Raw genomic sequence first — 15,014 nt, 5'->3', positions numbered from 1 at the left:
CTCCCCTTCTCTACTTGACGGCACTCTGCAACCTTGTGGGGGACGGGTGGTACCTGCTGCCAGCCCTCCCAAGAGCACCTCTGGAAAGGTCTGCCCTGCAGCCTCTGGCAGATGGGGCCCTCCTTGGCTCAGGACACCCAGGTCTGAGGTAAGCATCTCCAGGAGCTGCAGGGAAAGGACACTGCAAGGAGCAAGTGATCGAGTCTGGGAGTGCAGGTCAGTGCAGAAGGCCCAGGTCCAGTTCCCTGTGTGCACCACATATACAAACCAGTGTGGGCCGGGCGGTGGTGGCGCACGCCTTTAATCCCAGCACTCGGGAGGCAGAGGCAGGCGGATCTCTGTGAGTTCGAGGCCAGCCTGGTCTCCAAAGCGAGTACCAGGAAAGGCGCAAAGCTACACAGAGAAACCCTGTCTCGAAAAAACAAACAAACAAACCAGTGTGGTGGCACACGCCATAATGCCAGCACTTGGGAAGCAGAGGCGGGAGTGCAAGGCTAGCCTCGGCTACATGTGACCCTGGCTAAAGAATAGTCTTGGATGGGGATGTGGCCAACTCCTCAGCCTGGCTGCCGTCATTTCTACTCTGCTGATTCCCTCCAGTGTAAAGCAGTTTGCAAAGCAAAGGCTTCACCGGCTCGGACTCCTCACAGCCCCTTAGGAGGGAAGGACTGCTGTGGTGGGTCGTAAACTCCAGTAAGTGGACTTCTGTAGTTACTTGCTTGATTTTACTATATGCATGGGTCTTTTGCCTACATGTAATTCTGCACCAGAGGGTGCCTGGTTCCCATGGAGGCCGGAAGAGTGCATTGGGTCCTGTGGAACTGGACTTACAGATGATTGTGAGCTGCCATGTAGGTGCTGAGAATTGAACCCCAGTCCTCTGCAAGAGCAGCCAGAGTGCTCTTAACTAATGAGTCCTCTCTCCAGGCCCCTAGAGTGATGTTTTTAAAAAGAAAAGTATGGCCAGGTGGTACATTTAATCTCAGCACTGGGGAGGCAGTGGCAGGAGAATCGCTTGAGTTTGAGGCTAACCTGGTCTATAGAGCAAGTTTCAGGACAGCCAGGGCTACACAGAGAAACCCTGTCTTGAAAAACCAAATAAGTAAATAATAAAGGCTATAGTTCAGCTGGTAAAGGTGCTTGTCACCAAGCCTGGTGACCTGAGTTCAATCTCCAGGACCCACGTGGTAGACAGAGCCAACTCCCTGATGTCCTAAAGCACTAGTCCTCACACATGGAGGAAAAACAATCACACCAATCCAGCAAGGTGGGCTAAGCCAGGACAGCAGACATCTCTTAAAGGCCAGTGTGGAGGGGGGCTGGCTGCTTAGTCATTTTGAAGTAGAGAACCAGAGGAGAAGCTGCTGTGTATCTCCGACAGACAAGTGTTGGAGTTGGTCCCTATGGGGATTATCTTTGATAACATTTCCTCTGAGGAATAGCAGAATTTGTGGTTTTGCTTTTCAAAACTTGGCATGTTTTTCCAAGAGACAAAAGAAAAGGCAATAGCAGCTCATCCGATTCCAAATTCAATGATGGAGGGAGGCTACCAGGAAACCCAAAGAATCAATCTACTGGTCCAATCAGTCAATTTGTGGCCCCAGCCCTCCTACATTGGTGGATGAGGAAGGTACTCTGCTCTGAGAAGCAGGCAACTAGATGTGTACATTCAAAGCAGGAAATCACCAGGGAGTGGAGGACAGACCGTGCTGGAGAGGATAGAGGTGTATGTCTAAGCAGAGATAGCTCTGAGTCTTCACAAACAAATGAAGTCATGCTGGGAATTCCCTCTAGTGAACTGGCCATATTGACATAGAGTCCTGTAAATGTGTGTTTTCCTCTTATCATGTGGTGTGTGTGTGTGTGTGCCTGGGCACATGATGCATGTGCATGCACATTTGCAGGGTTGATACATACCTGTGCCTGTGTGGCAGGGCGGGGTGGTGGCGCATGCCTTTAATCCCAGCACTCGGGAGGCAGAGGCAGGCGGATCTCTGTGTTCAAGGCCAGCCTGGTCTACAGAGCAAGATCCAGGACAGGCACCAAAACTACACAGAGAAACCCTGTCTTGAAAACAAAAAAAAAAAAAAAAAAAAAAATGCCTTCTGTTAAATTTTTATCATGTGTATGAGTGTTTTACCTGCAAGTATGTGTACAGCATGTGTGCCTGGTGGCCGAGGTCAGAAGAGAGCATCTGATCCCCCGGAACTGGAATTATGAATGGTTGTAAGCCACCATGTGGGTGCTGGGAATCAAACCAGGGTCCTGTAAGATCAACACCTGCTTTTAACCTAATCAGTTTTTTTTTTTTAATTTTTTTTGTTTTTTGTTTTTTGGTTTTTTTTGAGACAGGATCTCACTATACAGCCCTGGCTGGCTTGGAATTCACTGTGTAGACCAGGGGACCTTGAACCCACAGGGATCCACTGCTTCTGCCTCCTAAAGGCTGGGATCAAGGGTGTATGTCACCACACATGGCCCACCTTACTATTATTTGTGTGGGTGAGCACACATACCACGGCACACAAGGAGATCAAAGGATGACTTTATGGAGTGGGTTTTCTCTTCCACGTTTATGTGATCTGGGATTGAACTCAGGTCAACATGCATCTTTGTTCACAGTGCCATCTAGTTGGTCCTCCACTTTATTTTTTGAAACAGGATCTTTCACTGAGCCTAGAGTGCTCTGTCTCAGCTAGACTGGATAGCCACCTGCCTCCCGCCCTGGGGTTACAGGATCATGCCACCACCCCCAGCTTTTATGTGAGTGCTGTTTCTCATGCTTCAATGGCAAACACTTTACAGACTGGTGAAATCTAAGACTCTGATCCTGAAGAAAATTTAAAAAGTCAATGTGGAGAATAAAAAGCTAAACTTAGATTACGGAGGAGACCTGGTCAGATGGTGTGGGTAACAGGAATCAGACTCGGATTCAAAAGGAAACCGTATGTTAGACATGTCTGGACAGGAAAGAAATGTAAACATGGACTGACTCACAGATTGCTCAATAGTCTTTGAGATGTGGTGGGGTTTTCTCAGATCATGCTGGAGTGTAGGAGAATGAACTATTAAGATATGTATTATGTAAGCCGGGCGGTGGTGGCGCATGCCTTTAATCCCAGCACTCGGGAGGCAGAGGCAGGTGGATCTCTGTGAGTTCGAGGCCAGCCTGGGCTACCAAGTGAGTTCCAGGAAAAGGCGCAAAGCTACACAGAGAAACCCTGTCTCGAAAAACCAAAAAAAAAAAAAAAAAAAAAAAAAACATGCTCACACACATAAACATACAGAATAAAAAAACACATGAACATACAGCAATGTAGCAAAACCATACTTTTGAAGATAAATGGTAAAAGTAATTTTTTTCATCCAGCAATTTTTTGCATTTGTGTGTATGTATCCACATTCCTACATGTGCATGGGTTTACGTGTATGTGGGTGCACATGCATGTAGAGGTTGATGTCTACATCCTTCATTGCTCTTTCACCTTACCCATCGAGGCAGGATCTCCCCATCAAACCCAGGGCTCTCTGGTAGGGCTAAGCTTGCTAGACAGCAGGTTCTGGGGATCCACGCCTCTCCCTCACCTTCCCAGGCTTGAATTATAGGAGGACCACCCTCACCCTGCATTTCACGGAGTCTGGGGATCTGGGTCACGTGACAAGACTGTCAAAATCAAGGCCAGCACATCCCTGGAGAATTGTCAGCACAGCCCTTGGTGTGTCTCGTTCAGACTGGAGCTCGTTAAACACTGGTAAACTGAACAAGTGATTGAACTAATGCAGTGTCAGTTCATTGGGTGGGGGTGGTTACTAGGGATTGAGCCTGGGCCTTTATGCATTCTAGGCAAGTGTAACATCCTCAGCCATCGTTTCTTCTTTTATGTGAGACAGGCTCTCCAAAGTTGCCCAGGCTAGCCTCAAACTCACCATGTAGCCTGTGAAGGCCTACAATCGTAATGCTCCCATGTTAGCCTCCCCAGCAGCTGGCTGTAGACACCAAACCCAGTAGTTATTTTATTTTTATAAAATTAACACGTAGAACCAGTGAGATAGCTCAGCAGGTAAAGGCACTTGCCACTCAAGCCCAGCGTCCCAAGTTTGATCCCAGGAATCCACAGAAAGACAGAAGGGGAGAACGGACTCCACAAAGTTGTCCTCTGACCTCCACATGTTTGTCGTGGCCACACATGCATCATGCACACACACACATTAATAAAAATTGTTTTTTATTAGCATGTAGGGCATGAGACATGGTTCGCTGAGTAAGAGCACTAGCTGCACAATCCTGATGATCTGAGTTTGATCTCAGAGCCCTATGCAATGGCCTGTATCTGTAATCCTAGCACTCCTATATCGAGGTAGAGCTAGAGACAGCAGAATGGACCAGCCAGCCTGGAGTATTCAGCACACAGCAGAAACAAGAGACCCTGTTTCAACAGGGCAGCAGGTGAGAGCCAACTCCTGAAAGATGTCCTCTGACTTCACTCATGTACCTGTACTCAAAAATATATGTATGTGTATATGTGTGTGTGTGTGTGTGTGTGTGTGAATGTATGTATATACACACACACACACACATACACATATATACACTTAGATCTTACCATCAAGCTAGTGGGCTAGAAATAGTGGCCCTGGAGAAAATACCATTGGTTTATTATTTATTTTGAAGAACAGCAAACACTTTATTTTTTTTTAAATAACTATTTTTTTTTAAGATTTATTTATTTATTTATTATGTATACAGGAGAGGGTGCCAGATCTCATTACAGATGGTTGTGAGCCACCATGTGGGTGCTGGGAATTGAACTCAGGACCTCTGGAAGAGCAGTCGGTGCTCTTAACCTCTGAGCCATCTCTCCAGCCCTTAAATAACTATTTTTAAATTAACATGTAGAGCTCTTCATCTCGAGAGTGGACTGGGTGCCGCCTGCTGGAGTGGCTGGTGTCCACAAGGCACTGAACTGACCAGGCACATACAACTGAGTGCTGAGAACACACTGAGCTCCTTCCCCTACTGTCCCCACATTCAGGAACAAGCTTCTCCAGGCACCTAGCCAGCGCAGTACGGCTCTCAGATGGCTGGGCAGGGCTGCCCGGTGGTGACCATGGCTCATGAATTTGCAGTGAGTGCTTAGAGTTAGTAACACATGGATCCATTTATAGATGAGGCCTTAGATTTAATCGGGGGGGGGGGGGGGGGGTGGTACTCAGGGAGGCTATCTAACAGTCTTCTTAAGATTTATTTTTATTAGTACTATTTTTGAGGCAGGGTCTTGTAGCTCTGGCTAGCCTGAAACTCTCTTTGTAGACCAGGCTGGCCTTGAACTCACAGAGATCCATCTGCCTCTGCTTCCTGAGTGCTGGAATTAAAGGCCTGTACCACCATATTTTACATTTGTTTATTTGGGAGGGTGGGGTGGATGTAAATAACCATAGAAGACTTGTGAGAATGAGTTCCACCAGGGATCAAACTCAGGTCATTAGGTTTGGCAGCAAGCCCCTTGACCCATCAAGCCATCTTGCCCACCCACACTTTTATTGAGTTCCTACTATGTACCAGGCATCAGGGCTGAGGCCGTGAGGAAAGCACTCTTTTATAGCCCAGACCTGGACATTGTTCTCCTCACCTCTCCTGACTTGGGTCACCCCAGGGGGCAGAAAACATCTGCTCTCAGGGTTTACAGTCAGTGGGACAACCGGTTCAAACCAGTATAGCAAATACCATGAGGAAGCCATATCCTAGTCCAGAGGTAGAGTCCAGTGGTAGAGTACATGTTTGACATATATGAAGACCTAGGTTCTACCCCAAACACCACAACGAAGGAAAAGGATAAAAGAGCAGGTGTGAATGCCTGTAATCCCAGCACTTGCGGGGTAGAGGCAGGAGAATTGCCACAAGTTCAAGACTAGCCTGGGTGAGAAAAGGCCATATTCTTGGACGTATAAACCAACGGAGGATGTGGGAAGTCAAGGAAATCTTAAGATCTTGTTACATTAGTCCAGGGTCTCTAAGGGTAAGGATAAATCAGGCTGAGTTTCAAGTCGGCATGCCAAGGTTGTGACACTTGGGAAGTTTGAAGCCCCCAGATTTAGAGGCTGGACTGATTGGTGTGTCAGGTCCTGCGGGACATGGCTAGTACGTGAGACTAGATAGAGAGAATCGAGTTGGGGTCTTGCCGCACCTCAAAAGGCTCATTATTAAACAGAAGCGGGGCCTGAAGGCGTTTGAGAGTCTGCAGCGAGAGTAAGATTTGTGAATCAGCTTGTCGCCAACATTGTAACAAGCCATGAGTGTTACTCCACGCTAGGTCACGTGCTCTCTACTTGTAAAGTGTAAGACTATTACATTTTAGGGAGATTTGAGTATCTGAAGGAACCTAGAGGACCCAGCCCTTGCCTATCGGTTCCTCTAGCCACATTGTAGAGGCTGAGAGGACCCGGAGGCCAGCAGCCCAGGAGTGCTGAATCTCCCTACCGGTTTGGGGCAGGACGCGGAGAGGGTGGTGCAGGACCCGATGGCCGTCGAGGCAGCGGGACCGGCCCAGCTGGGCTCACTGCCCAGAAGCTGTGTATTAAGAAGCCGCCCCGCGACCCGGAACGGCCGGGGCACCAGATCGCGGAGCCTGGACGGGTGAGGAGGACGGAGCCCGGGTCTGAGCTGCGGATAGGGGTGACTCCTCCTCCAGTACCCTCGCGGCAGCTCGGGGCTCGGGGCCGGCGCCGCGGGAGCCGCAGCCCTTTCCGGGGGGCGGGCCTGGCGGCTGCGGCGACACCCCAGCTCCTGCCCCGACAGGTGCGCGCAGGGCGCAGGAATGCAGCCCGCCTGACTCACCAGCGCCTCCTTCCTACCTGCGCCGCCCGTCCATAAAGCACTGCCGGCTCCCGCCCGCCACCGCCCGTCCTGCTGCCCCTCCGGGCTCGCCCGCGCGCTCAGCTCTCAGCTCGACCCAGCGCAGCCCAGGCCCCCAGCAAGGTAGGTGCAGTTCCCTCCGGGAGCAGGCGTCCAAGGGCACGCCGCCTGCCCCCGTGCCCCGGGACGCCAGGGCTGGCAAGGAAAGGGAGTACCCACTCCTGCCCGGGGCCGCGTAGAGAACCTGCCTGGCTTTTGTTTCCCCGTTCCTTCCCTGAAGATTGGCAGGCCCTGGCTCTCTCTGCCCATGCTGCCAGGACAGGTGCCAGGCTTGCCAGGGTGTGTGCAGGGGGCAACTGGGAGCAGGGTGGTTGGGATGAGGGAAGGATGGTTGGCCATCAGATGCCCCTGCTAAAGGAGGACACTGGGTAGGTGTGTAGTGGGAGTGGGTAGAGGCTGGGGGCTCAGCGGCCCCCTGGGTGTCTGCTTCCCCTCGGTGATCTGCTGTGTGGTGACCCAGTGCATGCGGGGGATGTGGGGAGTCCCTAATTTTCCTCTTGGCAGGCCATTAGCCTGCTCCCTTCCCAAAGCCCACTCCAGGCGCCTTTTCTCGGGGAGCTTTCAGAATCTCTCCCAGTAGCCCTGCAAGCACGGCCCCGCTCTGCACTCCTCCCCACAGTCTCTGGGGGTAGCCTTCTGGCTGTCACCGTGGCCTGGGACTCCAGGTGGTTCCCAAGAGCAGGGACAGACCTCTTCCTTCCCCCACACAGACTGGCCACACCCTGAGCACAGGCTTCCACCCAGGTAGCCCGTTTGTTTCTGTCCTCATCAGAAAAGTGAAGACTGAGTCTCCTAGGGGCTGTGGGCAGGGGTGGCAGGAAAGGAGTGTTTGACTCCTTAACCCTGATTTCTAATAGGTGACAGGGCAGCTTCAAGAACTGCTGTCCTGTCTGCTCCGCCCAGCCTGCCAAGGCCACATACTCTGATGGCATCCACAGTCCTAATCTTTGTGTGAAATCTCATCGTTTCTATAATAGGTCACTACTTTTAGAACTTTTAAAATACAAATTTGAGTCAAAGAAAGCAGAGTGTCTACCTAGGTCCTTAATTGCCATTTTATAGCTTGTGTGTGTGTGTGTGTGTGTGTGTGTGTGTGTGTGTAGGTTTAGTATGGAATCTGTGCTGTCCCCAAATCCCCCACCAGACCCTCCCAATGCTGACTGCTGGATGGGGAGGAAACCCCAGAGCCTCCTGTCCTAAAGCATACGCAGACAAGTCTCTCCTGCAGGGGTCCTGTGCAGATGGGGTGGTAACACTGGCCTAAAGTGTTGGGTATGTGTTGCTGTCTCGGCTGTTGGTGACAGCTCCATGTGCTGGGCCTGTGAAAAGAGCTGGATTTGTCTCTCCAGTGCCCATACCTGTCTAGGTAATGGTGCCCCCAGGGAGGCCAAATCTGCAGCTTGCATTGTGTAGCATGTGGGTGTGGTGCCTACGCCCAAGGCTGCAAGAAACTGATTTCTCCCAGCAGCCACCCCTCTGCTGATTCAGGGCTCCCTTCTAGCCACTGCCCTGCTAAGGTGGCTTCTCTATGCTGGCTTTCTGCCTATGGATATGCTGGGGCTGCTGTCTGCCTCCCTGGGGACCATGCCTTGGGTGCAGGGGACAGTGTACCCTACTTTATTTTCTGAACAGAAAACTCTGGGGCTCTCCCTGCTCTACAAACTGGGGTTGCCAAGAAAGAATCCAAGGAGCAGGGTCAGTGGATGTGGCCTTGTCTGGGTCCCTGGGAGTTCTGGCCCTAGAAAAAGAAGTGTGACCCTGGCCTTGCCAGGTGGTGGTGGGTGGCACACACCTTTCATCCAAGCAGTCAGGAGGCAGAGACAGGTGGATCTCTGTGAGTTCAAGGCCAGTCTGGTCTACAGAACGAGATCCAGGACAGAGAAACCCTGTCCTGAAGAAAAAAAAAAAAAAAAAGAGGTGTGACCCTGGCCTTTGCCCTCCTCTATGAAGGCCTCGGTAGCTCTGGGTCCAGCCTCTTTCTTTATAAGACTTCGGGCTGCCCATCTTTTCAAAGACTTGGAAGGTTACTGATATACTAGAATGGTTTGATGGTGAGCCAAAGGCCACCGTGTGTGTGAGAGTGGGCAGCAGGGGCTTCTAAACTCACCCCGGACCCTGCTCAGGGGCCCTGAAAACTCAGCTCTGGGGTAGGTAGAAGTTGGGAGAAAAGCAGGACATTTAGATGCCACACTGAAGAAGAAGCAGGCGGTGTGGAACCCAGGCAGCACCACTCCCAAGCCAGTAGCTCCCCTCTTAGTCCCATTCTTCTCACAAAGAGCAAGACAGCTGGTCCAGAGTGGGCAGCAGGCAGGTGCAGTCAGAGCCCCTGTGAAGGACGCCCACTTACTGAGAGACCATATTTTTGCCCACTGGGAATGGACGGGCAAGGACAGAATAAAAGCTCACCCTACCCTCACTGAGACCAGCTCCAAGAGACCTAGCAATGGATCAGTCTCAGAACCCATAGTTCACAAAGGCCAGAGAGGTCTTCCTCAGGCAGGGCAGCGGTATCAGGGGTATGTGGTCACTGCTGGAATGGCAAGAAAGGGGTGGTGGAGCAGACAGGTATAAGACTACTGTCTCTGTCATTCACAAGCAGAGCACTCTCGGTGGTCACCTAACCCATGACAGCCTCCATCTGTCTCTTCATTCTCATGTGCTCTGATGATAAGCATGATCCACCATGCCCGGGTTGAGCCTCCATTTCCACACTTGGACAAGACTGTCTCCCCTGCGGAGCTCTGGTGGGGATCCAGGGAGCCGATGCCGCAGACCAAGTCCATAGTGGCATCGTGTGTCCTTGTTGTGGTCTTGCAGGAAGAGGAGGATGGCAGCGCCATGTTCCAGCCCGTGGGTGAAGCTGCTGCTGGCAGCAATGTTGAGTGCCAGTCTTCCTGGAAACATGGGTGAGTCCGAACATCCCCACGGGCCCCTCTAGGCAGCTCCTAAGACATGACCCTGCAGAGGTCAGTCACTCAACAACTGACCCCTGGCCGCCACTCGAGCTAGAGAACCTGAGGGTCCATGCCCTCCACCTCTGATAGTTGTAAGCCCTCCTTGGTGGCTGGGAATAGAGAGGGAGGTAAGGTGCCCATTCAGAGTCAGAGCTGAGGCCTCAGTTGTGGAGCTGTGAGTGTTAGGGGAACCTGGAAGGAGACCGCTAACATACCAACTACTCTCTCGGGTGTCCCCAGTTAGGAAATGGCTCCTACCAGGTTTTCCATGCCAGGTGAGGTCATGTTCATTTCTTAGAGAAGACTATGGTGGGAATATTTACACCACAGAAACTGACAACCACAGGGAGTCGGGGCTTCCCTCACCTCCTCAGAACCATTGCTAAACCCTGACCAGGGAACCATGGCCTGGAGTCCAAGCCAGCCCTTACTGTGCGCTCTGGTGCAGCTCGTCAAGCCTTATTGTGATTCTAACTAGACAGAACCCAGGAGAGCCCAACAACCTTTGTGTAAATTGAGGGCTTTAGTTCACTTACTGAGAACCTTCTGTGTGCCCAGCCTTGTGCTAGGCACAAGGGTCCTGTGATAAATAAGACAGATAGTCCCCTCCCTAGAGGAGGTTCAGGGGACAGACCAGTCCCCTGGCAACAGTCTAGGAAGCACAAGCCATAATGAAGAGGGCCTGGCAAAGGGCAGGGGATGGTGGATGTGGCCTGTCACAGGAGTCTGGACAGATGGGAGCTTTTGTAGGGCCTAACAATTACAGCCAACCTTTTGACATTGAGACAAGATGTCATCTACAAAGTTCACGCTTGGGAACTACGCAATCAAGTTACCAAAAAAGAATAGTAATAATAAAAAAACCTCATGATGTTTTAAGGAAGTCTGCCGTTGTGTATTGATCTGCACTGAGGGCTACAGGCTATGTGCCTGGAAAGGCTGAACGGCAAGGGTGGTCTATCCAGCAAAGCTGGCACTTTCATTTTCCCTCTCCATCCTCCCGACTTAAGTAGAAATTTCCAGGTTCGAGGGCTGCTCTGCTCATCCCTAGCTGTGCTGTATGGAATAGACCGTTTTCTCCTCTATAAGTTTGGGAGAGAGAATCCACACTTCTCTGGGGTGAGGGTACAGTTGAGGAAGGATGGTCCCTGGTGACCTTCATGTGCCCTCTGCTCACCAGCCAACCGCTGCAAGAAGGCTCAGGTGAAGAGTTGTACGGAGTGCATCCGTGTGGACAAGAGCTGTGCCTACTGCACAGACGAGGTGAGCCACTACCTCTAGGCTTTCTGGGCCAGCCTGAGCCACCACCTACCACCCCACGCCCCACCACTGGCTCTGGCCAACTTCACTCTCTCCGCTGGCCCAGCCTAGCCCCGGGCCAGATGGGTGTGGGAGAAGAGGTGAGGGTTGGAAGTATCAGGAGGAAACCAACCGGGATTGGGACGACCAGGGGTTGGCCATCACCTGCACTGAGCCCATCTGCTTCTGGCCAGCTGTTCAAGGAGAGGCGATGCAACACCCAGGCGGAGCTTCTGGCCGCAGGCTGCTGGGGAGAGAGCGTGCTGGTCATGGAGAGCAGCCTTGACATCACAGAGGTGCCTGGAGCGGGGTGGAAGGCTGGTTGGGTTCTCCACGTGTAAGACTGGCTGGTTCTGAGGACCATGGTGCCCCGTGGCAGGCCTGAGATGCCCCTCTCAGGTCTCCAGAGTGACCTTCTAATAAACTGCCCCACTTTTGGACACAGAACACCCAGATTGACACCGCCCTGCACCGCAGCCAGGTGTCTCCCCAAGGCCTGCACGTCCGGCTGCGACCGGGGGAGGAGCGTAACTTTGTGTTCAAGGTGTTTGAGCCCCAGGAGAGCCCCATGGATCTGTATATCCTCATGGACTTCTCCAACTCCATGTCTGACGATCTGGACAACCTCAAGCAGATGGGGCAGAACCTGGGTATGGCCACAGTGTGGAGAGGAGGGGGTGGGGTGGAGTTCGCCCAGCTAGCTCAGGAGGCCAAGACACAGGACAGCTGCACATAACCTTGTGGAAAGACAAAATATCTGAGCACCCCCCACCTACCCCCCCCACACCTCAAAGAGCCCCCATCCACAGAGGGAGATTCGGGCCAGACTCTGCACACTATTAGAGATTTCACAGGAGGCCCAAGAATAGCAAGGAGCCAAGCCATCTGGCCCTGACAAAGAGGGCGCCCCATGCCACAAGATCGTGGGTATGTCAGTGGTGCAGAGTAAACGGAGTTCAGTGCCAGCTGCCTCACTATTTCCTTTCTTTTCTTCTTTTCGTTTATTTGCTTCTTTTGTTTTGTTTTGAGACAGGGTCTCTCTGTAAAGCCCTGGCTGTCCTGGAAGTCACTCTATAAACCAGGCTGGCCTCAAACTCAGAGATCCACCTGCCTCTCCTTCATGAGTGCTGGGATTAAGGAGTGTGCCACCACCACCTGGCTTGTCCCACTATTTCTAAATGCACAATTCTAAGTCCCCTCCAGTCTCATTCCCCCAACTGTACATCTGAACAAATGGAGCTGTAGAAATGGTTCTACAGGGGCCGGAGAGATGGCTCAGTGGTTAAGAGCACTGGCTGCTCTTCCGGAGGACCCAGGTTCAATTCCCAGCACCCACATGGCAGCTCACAACCATCTATAACCCCAGTTCCAGAGGATCTGATCCCTCTTCAGGCTTCCATGGACACCAAGCCCCCTCATGGTGCATAGACATATATGCAAGCCAAACACTATGTACATAAAATAATTTTTTTTTAAATATTAGAACAAAAGCTATGAGTCCATGAGCTGCTGTTCAGCATGCAGTGTTTACAGGAGGTTGCATTTGCCGGCTTCCTGCTTCCTGAGCCAGCACGGGGTCCCCTGTGGGGTTGCTGGGACTCAGCAGTCTTTCTTTTCTCCTGATGCCTAGCCAGGATCCTGCGCCAGCTCACCAGTGACTACACTATTGGATTTGGAAAGTTTGTGGACAAAGTCAGTGTCCCTCAGACGGACATGAGGCCTGAGAAGTGAGTGGTTGAGTGGGTCTGGGTGGGCAGGGGTCCTGGCCATGTGTTCTACCTCCTCTCATGATGGCACTTAGAGTTCTCCTCTAACCAGAATGAGTCATGGGCACTGGAGCATGTGGGACCTGGCCCTTCCCTGACACTGGCTCTATGTCCACCTCTGTCCAGGCTGAAGGAGCCCTGGCCCAACAGCGACCCCCCATTCTCCTTCAAGAATGTCATCAGCTTGACAGAGAGTGTGGAAGAATTCTTGGACAAACTGCAAGGAGAGCGGATCTCAGGCAACCTGGATGCTCCTGAAGGGGGCTTCGATGCCATCCTGCAGACCGCTGTATGCACAGTGAGTATCCGGAGGGACCCTGCCAGCCTAGGCCAGGGCTGCAGCCTTCTGGGAAGGAATAAACTGCTGATGGCCTGTCCCACCACCGTTAGGCTCAGAATCCCTTAGGGGGGCTCCCCAGAGGCCTGGACCCCATTCCTTAAGATCACCAGACATTCCAGTGGCCCTTCCTTAATTCTAATCCTAGTTTTGATATGCTGGGAGTCAGGGTCCATACCTGAGTGAGCAGTCACAACCTGTTTTTGTGTTGGTCAGTGAGGCAGACATGGGTCTAGTTGTTCTGAATATTCAGGGTCCTGACACTAGTCCACCAGATCATCTCCCACATCTGCAAACTGCCCAATCTCCAACCATGCTGGCAGGTAACTATTTATGTGTGTGCATGCCACAGTATGGAGGTGTGCATGCAGAGGTCAGAGAACAACTTTTAGGAGTCAGTTCTCTACTTTGCCCGTGCTCGAGGGATAGAACTCAGGTTGCCAGGCTTGAAGACAAGCACCGTTACCTGATGAGCCGTCTCTCTGACCCAGTGCCAGCAGATAAAACGGTCCCTTGTTTTTATGCCTACATCATTTTTTTCCATTTTGAAAATAACCTATCCATATTGCAGATAAATTAGAAAACAAAAATTGCCTATAACTCCACCAACAGCCGATAACCATCCCCTTGATAGCTGTCGGTACGGTCTGTTCCTCTTTCCACATCTTATGTAGTGGGATTGTTTTACCTAAAATTCTGAAACTCGGCCCTTTTTTTTTTTCTTCACTTAATACTATCATAAGTGCAGTTTTTGAAACCACACTGTATAAAGCCAAGCAGGGTGGAATATATCCAAAATCCCAGCACTTGAGAAATGGAGGCAGGATCGTCAGGAGTCCAAGTTCACCCTCAGCAACCTACTGAGTTCAAAACCAGCATGGGCTACATGAGATCCTAAAAAATAAAACAGGCCAGGCATTATGGTGCATGCTTTTAATCCCAGCAATCAGGAGGCAGAGGTAGGCCACCTTGGTCTACAGAGTAAGTTCCAGAACAGCCAGGGTTACACAGAGAAACCCTGTCTCATAAAAACAAAAATAAAACAAACATAAAAATCCCCCAAAATCGTGCTGGATATGGTGGCTGTAATCCCAGTACTCAGGAGGCTAAGGCAGGAAGATGACAAATTTGAGGTCAGCCTGGGCTATGAGGCAAGGCCTTGTCTTAAAAACAAAGTTGCCCTATGTGCTCTTTCAAATTATTTGCCATACACTGCTGTCTTAGTCAGTGTTCTATTGCTGTGAAGGGACATCATGAACACAGCAACTCTTATAAAGGAAAACATTTAATTGGGACTGGCTTACAGTTTCAGAACTTTAGTCCATTATCATCATGGCAGGAAGCATGGCGGCACACAGTCAGACATGGTGCTGGTTCTACGCAGTCATGGAAATGGAGCTGAGAGTTCTACATCCACACCCACAGGCAGGAAGAGAGAGAACCTGGGCCTGGCCAACAAGGCCACACCTACTAATCCCTCCCAAGTAGTGCCACTCCCTTGACCAAGCATTCATTCAATACATGAGCCAATGGCGGCCGTTCCTATTCAAACCTCCACAGCTGCTCTAGGTCATTCGGTCTGCCTGTTTCATTTGACATGGTGCTGTGGACATTTTTCCTGTGCATCTAAACTATTCTTGCAGTGTGGCTCAGGGCTTGGGGTGAGGCACTGTCCCAGTGTATGAGGCCTGACTCTTTCCGTGGTGCCCATGGTGTGCACACACGTAGTGTGCACGCACTCAGCA

At 51.3% G+C, this 15,014-nt stretch overlaps 1 protein-coding gene across 5 annotated transcripts in view; it reads left to right on the top strand.

Moving 5' to 3' along the window:
• The first annotated feature begins 5,283 nt into the window (after positions 1-5,283).
• The window catches only part of Itgb4 (integrin subunit beta 4), a 35,145-nt gene continuing 25,414 nt past the window's right edge, over positions 5,284-15,014 (top strand). Inside the window, exons 1-8 of one of the 5 annotated variants that reach the window (XM_052757479.1) lie at positions 5,284-6,634; positions 6,797-6,976; positions 9,731-9,819; positions 11,048-11,130; positions 11,361-11,462; positions 11,612-11,816; positions 12,797-12,893; positions 13,059-13,230. In XM_052757479.1, coding sequence (XP_052613439.1) covers positions 9,741-9,819; positions 11,048-11,130; positions 11,361-11,462; positions 11,612-11,816; positions 12,797-12,893; positions 13,059-13,230 — 738 coding nt within the window. In that variant the 5' untranslated portion in view covers positions 5,284-6,634; positions 6,797-6,976; positions 9,731-9,740. Of the gene's footprint in view, positions 6,977-9,730; positions 9,820-11,047; positions 11,131-11,360; positions 11,463-11,611; positions 11,817-12,796; positions 12,894-13,058; positions 13,231-15,014 lie in introns of all 5 variants that reach the window. The other 4 variants (XM_052757478.1, XM_052757480.1, XM_052757481.1 and 1 more) reach the window with 4 other exon arrangements.

The sequence above is a fragment of the Peromyscus californicus genome, unplaced genomic scaffold (assembly GCF_007827085.1).
Source record: "Peromyscus californicus insignis strain IS unplaced genomic scaffold, ASM782708v3 Scaffold_3__1_contigs__length_106647218, whole genome shotgun sequence".
NCBI lineage: Eukaryota > Metazoa > Chordata > Mammalia > Rodentia > Cricetidae > Peromyscus > Peromyscus californicus.
Note: the sequence above shows the minus strand (reverse complement) of the source record. Positions and strands in the feature narration are given on the sequence as shown.